The sequence below is a fragment of the Lepidochelys kempii genome, chromosome 6 (genome assembly GCF_965140285.1).
Source record: "Lepidochelys kempii isolate rLepKem1 chromosome 6, rLepKem1.hap1, whole genome shotgun sequence".
In the NCBI taxonomy this organism is placed as follows: Eukaryota; Metazoa; Chordata; order Testudines; family Cheloniidae; genus Lepidochelys; species Lepidochelys kempii.
The window spans coordinates 28,932,996-28,951,827 of record NC_136385.1 but is presented as its reverse complement, the minus strand read 5'-3'; the positions used below and the strand labels follow the sequence as shown (position 1 = coordinate 28,951,827).

At 42.1% G+C, this 18,832-nt stretch overlaps 1 protein-coding gene across 3 annotated transcripts; it reads left to right on the top strand.

The window, feature by feature from the left end:
• Positions 1 to 2,990: 2,990 nt before the first annotated feature.
• Positions 2,991 to 16,958, top strand: LOC140912617 (tumor necrosis factor receptor superfamily member 10B). Of its 3 annotated transcripts, XM_073347290.2 has the most exons (11): positions 3,020 to 3,117; positions 3,650 to 4,363; positions 5,345 to 5,450; positions 6,959 to 7,090; positions 7,318 to 7,429; positions 8,087 to 8,160; positions 8,825 to 8,944; positions 10,438 to 10,463; positions 12,669 to 12,998; positions 13,515 to 13,569; positions 15,415 to 16,958. In XM_073347290.2, exons 2-11 carry the CDS (start codon positions 4,361 to 4,363, stop codon positions 15,711 to 15,713), a joined length of 1,257 nt encoding a protein of 418 aa, XP_073203391.1. In that variant the 5' UTR covers positions 3,020 to 3,117; positions 3,650 to 4,360; the 3' UTR covers positions 15,714 to 16,958. The 3 variants fall into 3 exon arrangements, with proteins under 3 accessions (XP_073203389.1, XP_073203391.1, XP_073203390.1); XM_073347288.2 differs by lacking the exon at positions 3,650 to 4,363 and having other exon boundaries at positions 2,991 to 3,117; XM_073347289.2 differs by lacking the exon at positions 3,020 to 3,117 and having other exon boundaries at positions 3,476 to 4,363.
• The last annotated feature ends 1,874 nt before the right edge of the window (positions 16,959 to 18,832 follow it).

Genomic DNA, 18,832 nt, shown 5'->3' with positions numbered 1-18,832 from the left:
CATTCCAAACAACCTACCTCCAAGCTTTTCATTTTCAGCAGCAGGCACTTGTCTGGTCTCTCCCGTCTGTCAATGCTGTCTGTGCCCTTTTCTTATGTTTTCATATTTTTGTGTTTATCTCCTTTCCAGACCTTGCATTAGACTAGCGAAGAATGTGCTGATAGAAACCTGTTCTCTTTTGCAGGAGTGTTATGTCTTCAGGACAGGATTATGACATACATTTTGGAAAAGAATATCAAGAACAGTCTGAATCAAAGGGCCAGGGGTGCTGATTGGGAAGCCATTAACAGGTGCTGAGTAAGCAAATGCTTGAAGTTGTTGGAACTCTTCCACTTTAAGAAACAATATGCACTCTCAAGGAATTCCATTAAAACCTATTATTTATTTTTATTAGTCCTATTAGCAGTAATTTTGTAGAGGATTTTACAAAGAGATTTGCAGTGCAGCCAATGAAATGTTACCTACATACCCCAATTTCACATCAGCAGTGGGGCGTGGTGGAAGTCTCCAAAATCTATCACTGTTTCCCCACATGGGATCAAAATTATTCCAGTGTAAAAAAAACAACCCATACATTCTTCTAAAACAGCAGATGGATTATAATCAACAAGCAATTGCTGTAGATGGAAATCAGAAAGGGAACATTCAAGCAGGCATGGGAGATGAGCCATTTTTAGTGTATAGCATAGATGGAAAATACTTCTCATGGTCATCTGTGAGCATCCAGCGTAGGTCCTTAGAAGGTAAAAGTACAAGGCCCTTCCATGCAAACTAGAGGAGACACACCTTTAAATCTCAGGATTTTACTATTTCTGGGGCTAGCCAGTGTAGGCAGACATGATCAGAGTAAAGCCATGGCATTATATTGCACTACTTATTCCACCTTCACAGAGGATAATCCCTCGCATTAAATGACAAAATGGACACAGTTGAAACAATGCCTTGCCTACCATTTTTCCTGTGCTTCACAATTGCTTGATATGTCCATAGGAATTGCTTAAACTGAAAAGTGCTATTGGGGAATTTTAGTGTACTTTTATCTTCTCATGCAGTTTAGAAGTGGGAAGCAGCTCGTCGCCCATCCATAATAAAAGTTTTGCAGTACAAATCCTACTATCAATAACTGCTGTGAAGTCCCCTTGTTTTCAAGTGCAATGTACAAGTGCAACTGCTTGGCATTTAATACACAATTCTGAGATTAATGTGCAAAAAGGACTAAAAGAATACAGCTCACTGTCCTCTTGTGGGTTGGCTCTGCATAAGAGTTTGCAAGATTTGTGGCTTTAAGGCCTGAGCCATTTCCCATTAAATTTAATGGGAGTTGCATTAGGCCTTTAATTTGTAAAGAGGAGATTAAAGTGTACAAAGAAGAGGAGAAAGGTGGTCTAATGTTTAGGGCACTAATCTAGGATTTAGGAAACTGGTGTTCCAAGTCCCTGCTCTGCCACAAGTGTTTGAATTGTTTGAATGATTTTAGGTAAGTCACTGAGCCTCTTTCCTCCCTTCCAGTTGTAAAAATGGGGAATTGTGAGGTGCTCCAATACTCCAGCAATGGGAGCCATATAAGTACCTTAGACAACTGGTCATATTGAGTCCTATACTCTAATGACCCTGTTTTGTGGGTGGTCAGAACAAGAAGCAATGGTCTCAAGTTGCCGTGCGGGAGGTCTAGGTTGGGTATTGGGAAACACTATTTCACTAGGAGGGGGTGAAGCACTGGAATGGGTTATCTAGGGAGGTGGTGGAATCTCCATCCTTAGAGGTTTTTAAGGCCCGGCTTGACAAAGCTTTGGCTGGGATGATTTAGTCGGTGTTGGTCCTGCTTTGGGCAGGAGGTTGGACTAGATGACCTCCTGAGGTCTCTTCCAACCCTAATATTCTATGATAGGCCTCTCCCACAGACATCACAGTTGCATGAGTCATAGCAAGGTAATGTGAGATCAATATATCTTTGCCTCTCAGGTTTGGTACTTGCTATCTGACAAAAGTAGCTACTATTTAGTATCTGGTGAATTTTTTTTTAAGTGAATATGCTCTGACCTTAAAGGTCAGGGGTCAAATTCACTGCAGCTATAAGCAGCTGTAACCCTGGATTTGGGGCATTTTTTCTGCATCGTGAAAAGTTCTCAGCAACAATGCTGTGACTTAATTTCTGGACACATCTACACTAGGGAAAAGTAGGCATGTTCATTTCAACCAGCTACCCTAAAGTGAAACTAAAATGTGTCCTATCTTCTTTTAACACTTTTTCTTTTCTTTTCCCTAAGTGTGGACATGGCATTGGTGGCCCAGTTAACCCAACTGCAGCATGCTTCTTACACTATCATTGTTTTGAATCAGGGACTGCATCTGTCTACACCTGCATTCAGCATGATGGTGCCCCTATTCTTAATAGGGTTGTGGGCTTATCCATAGTTATGAGCAGTGACACAAGCCCATAGGCTTCATTAAAGGCAGTGTATAATTCAGTATATAACACCCTCCTCATCTGGGCTGTTTTCTCAGCAGAAAGGCTAGCTCATGGGTCTGTTTAAGAAAGAAGGATTTCTGATGTTTGAAAAAAAAAAAATGCTCCCTGCACCGTGTGTTCTTGGGCTAGCAGTAGCCCCAGGTGCCGTTTTTACCCCAGGAATTCATCATATTAGCCAGGCTACTTATAATGGAAAAAGGGAAGGCAATTTTAAGTTAAGACCCTCCGCTCAGGGAGTGGGAGGGGGGCTGTCTATAAATTAAGGAAAGCAGGGAGGGGCGAGTGGATCCTTAATTTTGCCTGTTTGATGCAGTTACAAGGGGAGGGGGGGGCGCCAAAGAAAATCACTCAGAACTGTGTTCCCTTATTTATGCAGAGAAAAGCAGGGGTGGAAGCCGGGGTCCCTGGTGCTCGCGGCGGCAGCCGGGGAAGGGGAGCGGGCGGGACAGGCTCCCTCCGGCGCCCTGGCTCAGCGCCCTTCCGGCGGGGTGGTTCTCGGGTGACTAATTACATCGGGGGCAGCAGCCGGAGAGGCGCAGGCTCCGCCCAGGACGTGAGAGCCGGGTCCTGTGGTTCCGGGCCCCGCGAGCCGCTCCCCGGGACGCGCCATGGGAGCCGGGAGCTTCTTGCTGCTCCTGCTGCTGGGGGTGAGTGCGGGGGGGCAGCGGGCCGTGCTGATCGCCGGGCACCGGAGCACTGCAGGGGGGCTGCCCGCGCCCCTGCAAGCGGCGGCAGCCGGGGAACGCCCAGCCCCGCCCGCCGGCTGCCCGCGCCCTGCCTCGGCCCACGGTCGGGCTGGCTGAACTCCCGGCATCGTTCCCTCCGCCTGCCTGCGGGCTCCGGGCGCGTCTCTGGGCGCCGGGGGCGCGACACCGCTTGGGGGGCGGAAAAGGGTTTGGGGGAGGGGGAGGCGGAATCCGCTGCGGCCAGGTGTTTCCCGGCAGCCGGTGCAATCTCCCCTGCGTTTGGGGGACGGGAGTGGGTGGGTGCGGGGAGGGGGGGGGGGGAGATGGGTCTCTCTGGCTTTAAGAAAAACTTTTCAAACAACAGACACTAACCCCCTGAAATGCGGCTCTGAGCCGTAAGGAGGGTGGCCAATTTTGGTTGGACCTCTTCCCCGAGGTTTCATCACATGACCTAATCTGTAACTAAAGATGAATCATTAATTTCTGGTTTCAGAGGAACAGCCGTGTTAGTCTGTATTCGCAAAAAGAAAAGGAGGACTTGTGGCACCTTAGAGACTAACCAATTTATTTGAGCATGAGCTTTCGTGAGCTACAGCTCACTTCATCAGATGTTTACCGTGGAAACTGCAGCAGACTTTATATACACACAGAAATCATGAACCAATACCTCCTCCCACCCCACTGTCCTGCTGGTAATAGCTTATCTAAAGTGATCAACAGGTGGGCCATTTCCAGCACTTTCCAGATTCCAGGACTATTCTGGAGTATTGGTTGGTAACCTTAGTCATGAGGCACGTGGGCTTGGTTTTATAGGGGATTAGGAGAGAATATCAAAGTTTTCGTTTTTTTTCTGCATCAGAGCAAAGGTGTGTCTGGAGCTGGCTTGATTGCTAATCAGTGGAGATGAAACAACCGAAGTGTGTATTTATTATTTATTTTATTTAGTAGCAGTTTTTCTTTTGCTAGGGATCCAGTTTCTGAGTGTGTGTTATGGGCCTGAGATGTGGGTGTACTGTATATTTAGTACAAAAAGGCAGGGAGAAGTATTATAGGTCACCTGTAAAGAGAGGGAAGTTGGGGGGGGGGGTTGCCCCTTTTTGCTTCTGTATGTTGTGTGAAAGTTGTGATACTTTTTTTTCCCTCTTGTTTTTTCATACTGGAAATTGAGGTCCTTGGTAGGCTGGAAGACTGCGGAACTAAAGCAATGGTAATGAGAGCTAATAGTGAAAGAGATGTGGAGTTCTAGTCACACCATCAAACACTTTCATGTTGCTTTTGTTCGTTTGTTTTAACATTTATTTAACTTGAGTTAACACTGTTGCTCCTTCTGCTGAGGTACTAGATCACACAATCGACCTGCTCTCAAGCCTTCCCTGTGGGTCCTTCTGCAAAATCAAGAAAGACCAAACTTGATATTCCTGACTCTTCCACAGTTGTGGGAGGGGAGAAAATCTTAAAACCCCAAAACTCCTTTCAGGCTTCCTTTATACGCTGGAAAGGGAACAGGCCTTATCTTAAAAAAAAAAAAAAAAAAATCTTTAAGCATTCTTGCAAAAACAAAGCCCACCTTGAGATTATAGTGTGATGGGTTTTGGTGGTGGTTTTGTTTTTTTTTAAATTGCTCATGCCCCTATCATGCTGTTTTACCCTTACTGAACTGTTGCAGTTACTTGTGACTTGAAAGCTTAACAAGAGGGAATTTGTGTTTCCTCTATTTCTTGTTGAAGTCTTTAGAATAACCCAATATGTCCATAGGCCTCTCACTGAGAATGGCAGAGAATCCTGTGGCACCTTATAGACTAACAGACATATTGGAGCGTAAACTTTCGTGGGTGAATACCCACTTTGTCAGATGCATGTAGTGGAAATTTCCAGAAGCAGGTATAAATATGCAAGCAAGAATCAGGCTAGGGATAACAAGGTCAGTTCAATCAGGGAGGATGAGGCCTCCTTCTAGCAGTTGAGGTGTGAACACCAAGGGAGGAGAAACTGCTTTTGCAGTTGGCGAGCCATTCACAGTCTTTGTTTAATCCTGAGCTGATGGTGTCAAATTTACAAATGAACTGACGCTCAGCAGTTTCTCTTTGAAGTCTGATCCTGAAGGTTTTTTTTTTGCTGCAGGATGTTCAATGTCATGGAGGCGGGTGGGGGGTTGTTGATTCGACACATTGCAGTGTATTTTCCATAGGTTCAATCATCAGCAATATCTGAGAGTAGAGCCGAGCCCAGCAGCCACAACTGTGGTGATGGAGAATATCTGCATCAAGACTGCTGCTGTAAATACTGTCCTGCTGGTAAGCACTTAGTGATCTGTAGTTCACTTGGCTAACAAAGCGTTTTTCAGAGATGATGATTGTACTGGTTGGTTTTTGTGCTGTAAGATAAAACCAATGAGAGAACAATACATGTTTGCAAAAGCCAGAGAGGGCCATTTTATGCTGTTCCTCCTCCTCTTCAGCGGTGCAGCTCACTTCGGAATGGTGTCCAACCTTCCACTAAATAGGGTGTGCCTGGGTGACCTTGGCAGTCGGTCAAGAAACGTGGGCATGCTATAAAAGGCAGAGTCTACGTCAGTACTGAAGGAAGCTGTTCAAAGTTAAACAGCTTTGTTTGAACTCTTGAAAACTGAACCAATGCCCTGACCACTCGTTTTATTCCCCCAGCATCACCTAATCGTAATAATGCTTTGTCAGATACAAACACTCGGTACCGATAGTCAGCAGAAATTTTATGTATTTTAAATCAACATGCAAAACTTTTCTTTATTTTGTAAACTATATGCATGTCCATCTTGGAGATGGGTGTAAAATTCATTCATTCTTTATAGGGCCCTTTGCTCCTTGGCACAAAGCTAAGCGAATTCTATCCTCAATTTGTTATAATCTCATCAGGTTTGCCCTGTGGATTTTCTAAACCTTGTGAGTGAATTTAGTACTCAAGTGTCAAATTTGCCTTTGCACAGAGACCTTGAACAAGGCATATACATTATTTGAATGTGACTTGAGCCCTGTTTTAAGGACTTAGGCCCTGACTGTGCAATTGATAGCAGATGGGCACAGAGGCCTATCTGAGCGCTCTCAACAGTTCACCCATGTGGTATGAACTGCAAGAGTGGAGCCACAAGTAAGATTTAAGTGCAGTGTAGGCCTCATGTGGGGTGGATTTCACTCAAAGTGAGGAGCTAATGGCACTGGTTTCAGAGAGAGAGAGCGTTAGCTAGAGCTGTATGAGCTCCCCTATACTTTATTTACCACATCAGTCTCACCTGAGGCACTTTCACTAATCTATTCCTAGCCTGTTCTGAGCGCAAACTGTTAGTGGTGCTGAACTATGACAAACTGCTTATTAATAAATAGGGACGTGAATACGTGTCCAAATAGAACTAAGAAAAACATTGAAACAATTATTTTATTGCTAAAACCTTCCTTTTGGAGAAGAAAAATACAGGCATCTTTATTAGTAGAATATTTCAGAAAAATTACAAAAAAACAGGGAATTATTATTGATGGGAATTTTTGTAAAACATTTTCCCCTCTATCTATAGAGGAGGAAAACCCGCAAGCCTATTGGCCTCTTATTACTAGTTATTTATGTGTTTTTTCTAATGTTATCTGGCCACTGACGTCTAAGTGTTCTTCCTGGTTTTGTTGTGTATACTTAAACTCATTCAGCTCCACTCCTTGCAAGGAGAGTGGCTGAAAGGAGTCATGTTGCAGTATGCTTGAATAACAGTTAACTGTATCCTAATACTACCCGAGATATACAGCTTTAGTGTTGAATTTCTTCTTCTCCCTTTATACAGGCACTTATGTTAGTAAACACTGCAAGGTTCCACATACAGAAGGAATTTGTTACCCTTGCACAGATGGAGAGGATTATACTGCTCATGCAAATGGCCTAGATGAATGCCTTCGATGTAAACTGTGCAAAGAAGGTATAGTACAAAGCTTGGGCTGATCTGTAAATACAGTTGGGTTGTTTTGGGCAAAAGCTTTGGTGGTCTTTGTTCCGCAGAAAAATCTGTTGTCTTAATCCCCTTTCTTATTTTCATAGATTTAAAAACACTTACGCTTTTTTAAATAACTGATGCTTGGTAGAAAAGGAATCACAAATTCAGCTGGATTACATTTGTAATTTATATGATTAACTTACTTTTCTCAGATCAAGTAACTGTGAACACCTGCACTTCGATGAGTGATACTGAATGTCAGTGCAAGCCAGGCTATTTCTGTCCGACTCAGGACTGTGAGATGTGTTACAGGTGCAAGTCAAAGTACGTATAAGATCCGATTTAGGCAGTTGCCTTCCATATAGTACAGTCAAAAGTAGAACCTAGCTCCTGTAAATGCTTACCCACATGTTTACCTTTCAACACGTGAATAATCCCATTGAAGTCAACGGGGCTGCTCGTGCGTTTGAAGTTAAACCTATGCCTGAGTGTTTGCAGGATCAGCGCCTAGAACTGAACGTACTGCTGTCCTGTTTGAGGCTTCTGCCTGTACACAAACATTTCCTGATTCCTTCACCTGCCACATTTGAATAGGCTTTGGACAGCTACCAGTCAGGACAGCTAATGTCAGTTGAGCTACCCAGAATTTTATAACAAGGGGCCAACTGTTGAAGGAGACTAATTAAGTACGTGATTAGTTAACACTTCTTCTCAGTATTTTTTCCCTTTGAATAAATATTTGTGTACGTTAATCTCTCCCCGTGGGCGTCTGTGTTTTTGCTGTGCTGCCACATAATCTTCTAGCATCCTTTTTTCTTCTGTTTTTCAAGCATTCTTTCTTAGTGACTGGTGAGAAAAGACAGTTTGTTTTTTTTTAATTTGCACATTCTGTCCATGTATATAAATTATTCCTTGAGAGTAGGAGTGAGCACGAGTACAGATTTGATTGCGTAACCATTATATTTTTATCATCAATTTTAGGTGCCCAGAAGGGAAAGAAATTGTACAAAAATGCAATGCTACAGTTGACCTGGAGTGTGGCCATCCTCCCATAGGTACAGTATAAATTATGCTAAGGGAGGTCTGATGACTTTCTGACTCTGTAGGTAATTCAGAAGCAGAGTATAAAAGTGAGGCTTTGAAATCCTACTGTTAAGTGTTTGACGAGCCCACGTAATTCACACTAGCAGCCGCTAGATGGAGACAAAGACTTTCCAAGTGTGAGTTGTGTAACCAACCAATATTTGTGGTGATATTTAAACTAGCACAGGGGACTTGTCTTGGTGGAAAGGATTACATAGTGGACACGCCTTTCCAAAGTGTCACGTTCACACAGTTTAAAGCTATAGGTAGCATGCCTTTCAAATACTCAGTTAAGTATTAAAACGTGAAAAATATCTGTATTGTGGCATAAATCTGAAAAGATATAAAATGTATTGAATTTCTTTTCCCCTGTAGAGCCTGTAGATGCCCTTCTACTAGCTTTTAATTTGTACCGACACACACCAGCACCTAGATACCCTAATGGTGTATTAATATCTGAGAGATGGTGGCGTTCTTGGGGCAGAGACTAGGGGTGTCACTGTAACAAACTGCTGAATTTCACAGGTGTTGGTCTCCGTTTTTATCTGCAGCATCAACATTCTTACACTGCAAAAACAACTGTCTTATGAGTGGCTTTAGTATTTCAAGCTTGCTTGCTTTTTTTTTTTTTTGCAGGGACTGCGAATGCTGCAGGTTGGATTGGTGGGGTCATCGTTATGTTCGTTCTTTTTGTGGTTGGGTGCCTTCTTTTTCTTTTCCTTAAGAAAAGGATATCCTATAATAAAACAAATAAAGGTAATTAAAATTCCTTTCCATGGATAACCTGAGATACACAAAGACTCAAGTTTCCAAAGCTAAACAAAGTAAAAGCTGAGGTTGTCCTTATGGTTTCTGTCCGCCCTCGCTCCGAGCTGCTGCACTGCTTCCGGAAAAAGCTGGCATGTCCCCGTGGTCCCTGGGGAGGGGGTTGCCACACGCTGCCCCCACTCCAAGCACTGACTCTGCAGCTCCCGTTGGTTGGGAACTGTGGCCAATAGGAGCTGCGGGGGCGGTCCCTGTGGGCAGCGGCGCATGGAGACCCACTGGGCCCCCTGCCTAGGAGCCACTGCCAGGGGGGTGTGCCAGTCGCTTTCAGGAGCCGCCCAAGGAAATACTGACACCCTCTTGCACCCCTGCCCCACCAAGCGCCTGCACCCCACACCCAAACTCCCTCCCAGATCCCAACTCCACACCCCATCCTGCACCCCTGCCCCAGCCTAGAGCCCACACCCAAACTCCCTCCCAGAGCATGCACCCCCTCCTGCATTCCAACCCCCAGCCTAGAGCCCGCACCCCAACTCCCTCCCAGAGCCTGACCCCACACCTCCTCCTGTACCCCAACCCCCTGCCACAGCCTGGTGAAAGTGAGTGAGGCTGGCAGAGAGCAAGCAATGGAGGGAGGGGGGATGGAGTGAGCAGGGGGCAGGGCCTTGGAGAAGGGGCAGTACAGGGGCATGGTTTCAGGAGGGAGGCAGGGCAAGGATCTTTGGGTTTGTGCAATTAGAGAGTTAGCAACCCTGCTGGGCAGGCATGTGAAAGCCCTGGCCATGCCAGAAGAGCATGTCTGGCCAGCACAGCCGGCAGCTCGCTGGGCACCAGCCAGCACAGGTGCAGCACTGCCCAAATGTCGGGCAGACGTGTCCGCGCAGGCGTGGCTTGTGTGTGCTTGGAGGCCCATTGACTGTTCTGCCCTTGGGCCCGGAATTGCTGTCAGTGGGCCTGCTTCCATCCTAGCTGTGTCTACAGCAGGAGTTTTGGTTGATCTAATTATTTTGCACAGGACATGACGTTTTTCACAGCCTTGAGTGATATAGCGTGGTGACCTAAGTTTCAGGTGTAAACCAGGTCTCTGACTAGCTTTTGGAACTGAGGCCTAAAACATTTTAAAGATCATAGAATCTCAATAGATTACTACAATTAACAGAAAAGATAATGTTTATTTGTTGGAAAGTGGAATTTGGCTGGACTTATTAGGTGGAACTAGACCCCAAATAGAACTCTGTTAATATCTATCTAGTACGTACAGTATGCCCCAACCATTTGTGCTCCAGTAGATTTGGCCAGAAGGAAGTCATTCAGTTCCTTGAACTTGTCAGCCTGCTCTACAGGTTACCTACATTTAAACTTCTGGTTGAGATTGAGAATCTGTGTCAGAGAGTTCTGCAATGTAACCAATATACTAATTCAGCTATATTTAAACAATGTAACTTAGTAGAGAGATTTTAATTTATATTCTTCATACGTTTCAGAAAACAAAGATGCAGAAAAAGATGTGGTAAGTTTCCTTTGGACACATGCCACTTTTCTTTTACCTGTATGTTTATTGCATAAAAGTTCTTTTAAATTAAATTGAAACTGTTTAACTATAGATGATGCACCCCTTTAGTCACTTTCTCTGCCCTGCTTGCTGTTGTGTATTAGGACACTTTTCTTCACTTCATACAAAAACCCAAAACTTTTATGTCATCTAGTTCACTTCCTATTAATGTTGGATTGTTCTCTACCATATAATGTATTCTTTAGTGTCTTGTTTAGTTTTAAATGCCCGATATGATGGAGCTTCCAGTACCTCCCTTGGAAGAATATTTTAGAGCTCTAATATGTCTGTCAGGAAGCCTTTCCTGATAACCTAACTTTTTCATTCATTTCATTAACTACATACCATTATTTCTAGTTATATCCTCTTGCAATGTCTTAAATAGTTCCGCTTACATATTAGGGGTTTACACTCTTCAAATGTATATCAATAGTTATATCCTCCCTCAGCACCCAACCATTAGTAAATGCTTAGCTTCTTTCTCTCACTTTAAATATAACTGGTGTTCTTACACGAGTAGTTCCATTTGAGGTTGTTAGAACTCATAAAGTGACCAAGATTTTTACCCTTAATCTCTGCTTGTGAGTCAGTCTCTGTATGGGGTCCTGATCCATGCTTGGTGTTTGGAACACTGTCACAATACAGATAAATAATAGCCCCATCATTTTTGCTGCTCTGCTTGGAATACTGCAGCTGTAAATATCACTGTGATATTGACATGCCAAGAACTGCACATCTTACTTAAAGACAACCTGCTTAAGGAAAATTGTAATTTGTAGGGAATTTTGGCAAAATCTTCAGTTTCTCCATTAGGTATGTAAGGAGCTTCAATTTTTATATTTGGGTTAAAGTTTAATACTAGATATCATTGGAAGGCACAGATAAGACTGTCTTAGTTACCTTTTTAATACAGACTTTTACTTAAATAAAAGTAAGAGACACAGTTCAAAGGCATTTGTTTATTAACTGCTGTTCTAAGACAAATTTAAAAAAAAACACCCCCACCTCAATTCTGCAAGATGCCTTAGGGAAGTCGGTCACTTTAAACTGTGTGTGACAGTTGAGGTCCATCGTAAGTGCCTCAACTATCTAAGCACCCAGCTGTGTTTTGTCATTGTTTTTGTTCTGAACTTGCAGGGTTATTTTGTGTGTTCTGTAAAGGCTTAGCAAAGTAATAGGTTACGATAAAGATGCAGAGAGAGGGTTAAACTGGGGTAGTGGTAAGAGCTGTGGAAGTATTCTGCTCAGGTTCTCACAGGCCCAGAGCAGATCTCTCTGTTAAAATGATCAGTAGTGAAATAGTTAATATTTACATTTTAAAATGCAATTGTTAAACTTCAGAGTTAATACCAAATGTGGCTAGCTCACCTCCCTGCCCCTCAGCCCACTTGGCATGGGGTTGGTTACGTGGTTGGAGAGTGTAGTTTAGTGATAAGGGAGTTATTGTAGCCTTTTTTCCTAAACAAAAGAAAAATAAAAAAAATCCTATTTTCAACAGATGTGGCTCTCTCCTTGCCTAACTACAGAAGCTCACATGTAACTTCTTTGCCATTCTGTAAAGGTCTAGTGATTAAAGCTGCTCCTGTTTGTCACTTGTTAACACTGTAGCTTCTGAATTTTTATGTGGGATGTCTTGCTCACAATGAGGCATTAAGTATGAAATGTTCTTCCACTGCAACAGGGGTAGCCAACCTGAGCCTGAGAAGGAGCCAGAATTTACCACTGTACGTTGCCAAAGAGCCACAGTAATATGTCAGCAGCCCTGCTGATCAGTGCCTCCCCCTCCCTCCCTGCACCTCCCAATCAGCTGTTTCGTGGTTTTCAGGAGGTGTGGGGTGGGGGGAGAGGAGCGAGGGCACTGCAGGCTCAGGGGAGGGGGCGGGAAGGGGTGGAGTGGGGGCAGGGCCTGTGGCAGAGCCAGGGGTTGAGCAGTGAGCACCCCCCGGCACATTGGAAAGTTGGCGCCTGTAGCTCCAGCCCCGTAGTTGGTGCCGGTACAAGGAGCCGCGTATTAACTTCTGAAGAGCCGCATGTGGCTCCGGAGCCACAGGTTGGCCATTCCTGCACTGCAAGGTTCTTGAGAGCTTGCCTACAAAGCTATGTATGCTTTAATAAAGCACTCTTAATTAGCACTCTCTAATAAGTCACTCTTATTCCTTACAGGAGTCGGAGGATAGCACTGAAATTTTCTTTGCACCAGAAATGGAGAATGCTAATGCTAGTGCACCCATTTTAGAGATCCAAAACTCTGTTCAGAGTCCACCAGTTTTAGCAGTTAATAGTCCTGATTCTCTACTAAGAAATGAATTGCCTGAGGATACCAGTGTTGCATTTTCTGAGAGAAGTGGCCTACTTCTAAATGGTGAAAACAACTCATGGGAAGAGTCTTTCCACAGGACTGCAGGATATTCAGCACCAAACAAGCGTCCAGACAAGCCCAATTTTGTCTCCCACCCTGGACAGTCAAATGGTGGGATGTCCGTATCTCAGACGGTAAGTGGGAAATGCTCAGTGTGTCATGAAATCTGTTGTGTAATTTCATGGAAGAAAGGTAATAGCTTCTTTTAACATCTAGAGCTCCCTGGCTTGCAGAATGAATTGGTAATAAAATAGACCCCCATCACCCCCCAAAAGGATATGAAATATGCTTTTGCATTATCTTAAATTTGGATATTTGTTTGAGGTGGTATCAGAAATTTCCATCACTCATCCAGTCAACCTAGAAACATTGTTTAATTAAGTGACTGCTATGCTCTTCTTTCCACTGCTTAGTACCAACAGGGAAGACACTTTTCTTGTTAAGGGATTATTAGCTAGTGGCAGAGCTGGATTTTCTGGCTGGGCAGTTTTATTCAGGTGTTTGAACTTGAGTTTATTCTGTGAAACTTTTTTGAATTCTCAGACCTACCTTATAGATACTGTGAAATCAAATCACCAGATCAAGGATAGTGATTATAAATAAGCAAAAAATGTTTTCTGTTTGAATAAACATGGGTGTTTATATTGCAGGTCAGGGATTCTGAAGCCAGGCCTCCTATAAAAGTTAAAGAGCTTTCTCGAGAAGGTGAGTAGTTCAAGTAGCCCACCTTATTAGGGATCTAAAATTGGTCATAGTCAGCAGAGTACTGGGCAAAATGTGACTGTCTGAATTCATTGTACATAGCTGAATGAGAAAATAGATATTTGTATAAATGTTTACAAAAATTTTGTCCTGCTTACTGTATTAGCACTTCTAAACTGCAGATTGTTTGCTGCATTTTAATTATTTTTGTACTTCTAAAAAACTGCTTCAAAAACAAAACAAAAAAAACCTCATCGCACCCCCCCACATACATTTCATAGCAAATAACTATTTATACAGAAGGACATCTCTTTTGCATAATGTATTCATAGGGACATGAGACATAGGACTAGAAGTTACATTTTGGGTCGCAGCGTCCAGTTTCCTGCTATCACAGGCCACCCCCATCATATACTCTGAATAGTGATCTTTAACAACATGAATGTGTGTCAATAACCTTAGGAACAGTAGCTTTTTAGAGCTAATCATGCTCTAGTAAAAGGTCCATTTATGTACCAGCAGTGTAATCCGTAGCATGCCATGTAAGGACACAGAGGGGTGTGTTTTGTGGTTTTTTTTTTTGTACTGCAGCTTTACCATTCAAACAAATAAAATGCCAGGGTGTATCAGATACCAGTGAACTAGTATAGTGTATGGCACTGAAGGAAGTAAACCATGTTCTGATGGAGGGTACTGGTGATATCAGTCTTACCTTGGCAAACTATATCATACTGATAGTTGTGTAGATGGGTGGGTAAAATTAATTGCTAAGAGTGATCAGAAAGCCATCAAAAGTGAACAAGGACCTTAAAACTACAGTGAAATCTGTACAAAGGGCATCTTCAATAGACAAGCTCCCATCTTAAAAGACCACTTTGAAGTATGCATAATGACATCTTTGACCTTTTAAAAAGATGGTTTTGAATAGGAAACCAATTGGTTACCTGTTCCTTGGGTGTTAACTTAGGACAGGCTTCACCACTTTTGTTGAACTGAATCTTTTTATTGTATTGACTTTCAATAGTATACATGAGTTTTTGTTTTTAATGTAAAACAGTTCAGGTCATGCTAATCAGATTCCATAAAATATATGGGTACAACTTGATTTTAAAATCATACTCTCTGCTCCTGTCTTACACTTGGGGCCTGTTTACATGGTAAAGCAATGTGCACCAGAGGGGTGTGAGTTCTAAAGTGAACCTGTTTCACACTAACTCGCCCATGTAGACCCCCTTGGCACACACTAAAAGTCCCTAATGCACGTTAACATAGTGCAATTTGACCCACATTAAGGAACTTTTAGCACGTGCCAGCAGTATCTACGTGGGCCAGTTACCATGCAATACGGTGGTGCGCATAAGAATTCATACCCCATTGCTGCACAGTGCCATACTATGTAGACAAGACCTAAATTGTATATTAAAGGAATAAAATGACTACATTTAGAACAAATCAGTTATGATTTTATTACAGCATAAGAAAATTTCAGGTTTAGATGTTTTCTGAAGTCTATGTAATGGTGATTTTCATCTTCTACAGATAGCTGCCATGCAAAGTAAAACATACCTCTCTATTTGTATTCCCAATTTATCAGTAGCTGGTTGAACAGATACCGTATAGGCCAACAATGCAGTGTGGGAGGAAATGGAGTATATTGCTGAAATACTCTCAAGGGTTTATTTAAGCCCTTAAATCAAATTATGTGCCAAGGAATGTTAAACTACAAAGGGGAAAGGTAGTAAAATGGCAAGTGACCTGGATTTATCTGAGAACCTATACAAGTGTACATAGGCATCTATAGAAATGGTCATTTTAAAATATTCAATGCTTTTTTTTTTTTTCCCCCAGCACTAAGTGACAGTTTTTATTATTTTATGAAAGAAGTGCCATCACGGAACTGGAACATGTTTATGAGAACTCATCTAACAGATAATGAAATATATAACACAACTTTTGAACATCCAACAAATATTGAAGAGCAATATTATCAGATGTTAATCATTTGGAGAAACAAATTTGGAAATGAGGCTTCCATTATTAAATTATTAGATAGCCTATGGAATATAGGACTTAGAAGGTCTCATGAAAACATAGTAAACCATTTAATAAGTAAGGATATTATAACTATACTAGAGGCCGAAGACTAATGAGTATACTATTATCAACAAAAAAACCAAAGCCAAAAGGATCTGTAAACTCTATAGATATGTTTCTATGCACAACCTTGCTTTAGTGCATATTGCCATTTTTTTTTTATTGTTGGTTTAAGAAAACTTGAAAATATCAACATAAAAACTACTGGTAAAACAAATAGAGAAATGAGTTCAGGTATCTTCACTGCAACTCGTGTCCTCTAGAATAGCGGAGTCTCAGAAATGTATCTTACAGGACTCTACTTGACATTTGTTAAACGAGACAAGGATTCAAGTTGCTGTGTTCACTGAGAATGTGTCCTGAGTTGTAATACATTAAATAAACTTGGGTACCCTTTTCATGTTCAGCTGAGGAAAGAACATAAGTGTATGTTAAACTATATAATAAACTTTGAACACTGTTATGTCTTGGGAAATGAGAACTGTAAGGGTAACCTCACAGTGACTGGATGGAGTGATTTGTTGTCATTGAAGGTTTTGAAGCATATTGTCATTTTATTATCTGCACTGATAAACTGGACCAAACAACATCCAGAATCTTAATTTATTTTTTATATGCAGTGAAGAATGTACTTATGAGAACACTGTAATATGAAGAGATTTGTAGTTTTAGGCCAGAATGGAGCATTAGACCATCAAGTTTGATCTCCTCTATAATTCAGGTCATTAAATTTCACCCAGTTACCTTTGTACTGAGCCAATAACTTATGTTCAGTTAAAGCTTATCTTCCAAAAAAGCATCCAGTCTTGAAATAAAGACATCAGGAGATGAAGAATTCACCACATCCCTTGATAATTTGTTCCAAAGGCTAATTGCGCTCACTGTAAGGAATTTATGCCTTATTTCTGATTGGAATTTATCTAGCTTTAGCTTCTAGCCATGATTCATCTAGCAGAGAAAGGAAAAATACGAAAGAGCCCTTTAGTACCTGGTATTTTCTCCCCATGAAGGCGACTTGGATACTGATCCAAGTACCTCATCTTTTTGATAAGAAGAAAGAGCTCTTTAAGTCTTCCACTGTAAAGCATTTTCTCTAGCCCGTGAATCATTTTTGTGGCTCTCTTCTGTAACTTTTCCAATTTTTCAACATCCTTTTTCAAGTGTGCACACCAGAACTGTATGCAGTATTCCAGTCTCACCAGTGCTGTATACAGAGGTAAAATCACCCCGCTACTCTACTCACTATCCTGTTTATAAAAAGAAAAGGAGGACTTGTGGCACCTTAGAGACTAACCAATTTATTAGAGCATAAGCTTTCGTGAGCTACAGCTCACTTCTTCAGATGCATATCGTGGAAACTGCAGCATCTGAAGAAGTGAGCTGTAGCTCACGAAAGCTTATGCTCTAATAAATTGGTTAGTCTCTAAGGTGCCACAAGTCCTCCTTTTCTTTTTGCGAATACAGACTAACACGGCTGTTACTCTGAAACCTATCCTGTTTATGCATCCAAAGATTACATTGGCCCTTTGCCACAGCATCACACAGGAAGCTAATGTTCAGCTGTTTCTTTAAATCCTTTTCATAGTCACTGATTTCCAGGAGACAGTTCCCCATTCTGTAGGTATGGTCTGCATTTCTTGTTCCTAGATGTATAACTTTGCATTGGGCTTTGTTTGAATGGGCTCAGCTTACCAATAAACAGCCTATACATCTGTTTTTAACAGTACTCTTAAATGCTGTATTTTTATTGTCCAATCTTAAAATTATGCAAATGGAATTTCTACTTCATACCTATTATGATGTACTTTATATTTTGCTATTAAAAGATTTTTCACTCTTTTAAATGTGCTGTCATTTATGAATAAATATTCGGTCTCATTCTCTCTCTAATTTTGAAGATTTTTTTAGTAATTGGGCACTGTGCTTTTTAAAATAATAATAGTAGTACTGGAGCAATTCTGTTTTAGGGAGTTAAATACATTGAGCTAGCCAGATTAATAGTCTGCTTTTTCCTGTCCTTGGACTGAATTGAAGAAGTGATTAGTGACTATTCGTGGTGGTTATGGGATTGTGTATAATATCCCACACCCTTCAGGGGTGGCTTGTTGATTAAATTCACAATTTGTTTACCACGGCCTCTTTTAGGCCTGTGTGCATTAAGGTTTTAGCTGCACTAATGTATCTGTACCAGCTGTGTATCTGATTACCAAGGCAGACAAGCATAGATAAGGAAGGGAAAGCAATTTTAATAATGTTGGCTAGGAATCATCCCCACTTCTTAGATAAAACAAACTAAACTAGATTCCTTGTGAGATGTGTTTGGTCACAGGGACCCCCTTGGGACTGTCACCTGACGTGCTGGAATTCTCTCTGAGCCCGTTTTCCCTGCTAGCTTGGGACTCCAGAGTCCTGCCCTTTGAGCCAGACATGCTAGCCTGCTGTAACCTGGTCTGGTTCATGCCCCCAAAGCTGTAGCCTTTAACTAAAAACTGCTCAGCAGCTTACTTGCCTCCAGCACTCAGATACCCAGCTCCCAATGGGATCCAAACCCCAAATAAATCCACCTTACTCTGTATAAAGCTTAGACAAGGTAAATTCATAAATTGTCCGCCCTCTATATCGCCGAGAGAGAGAGATGCATGGCTGTTTGCTCCCCCAGGTATTAATCACTTTTGTTTATTAATGAACCCCAAGTAAGTGATTAAGGATGAAAAAGTAGGATTTAAGTGGTTTCAAGTAATAACAGACAGAACAAAATAAGTCACCAAGCAAAATAAAGCAAAAACCTGCAACTCTAAGCCTAATACATTAAGAAACTGATTACAGGTAAAATCATCACCTTCAGAGATGGTCCAATAAGCTTCTTTCACAGACTAGACTCCTTCCTAGTCTGAGCCCAATCCTTTCCCCTGATACAGTCCTTGTTTGTTCCAGCAGACATCTTAGGTGGAAAGCAGAGGTGTTCTCATGACTGGCAGCCACCTTTGTTCTGTTCCACCCCCTTTTACAGCTTTGGCATAAGGCAGGAATCTTTTGTCTCTCTGGGTACCGACCCTCCTTCTTAATGGAAAAGTACCAGATTTAAGATGGATTCCAGTATCCTGTGATGTGGTCACATGTCCTGTGAGACCTCATTCTTCATTACCCATGGACTGGCCCACAGGTACATAGG

What these genes read in the sequence shown, in the direction of transcription:
- LOC140912617 (XM_073347288.2), top strand. Translation starts at nt 3,079, where the DNA reads ATGGGAGCCGGGAGCTTCTTGCTGCTCCTGCTGCTGGGG. An exon ending in ATGTAAACTGTGCAAAGAAG is followed by an intron (nt 7,091 to 7,317) that starts GTATAGTACAAA and finishes TACTTTTCTCAG; the next exon opens with ATCAAGTAACTGTGAACACC. An exon ending in GGATGTCCGTATCTCAGACG is followed by an intron (nt 12,999 to 13,514) that starts GTAAGTGGGAAA and finishes TTTATATTGCAG; the next exon opens with GTCAGGGATTCTGAAGCCAG.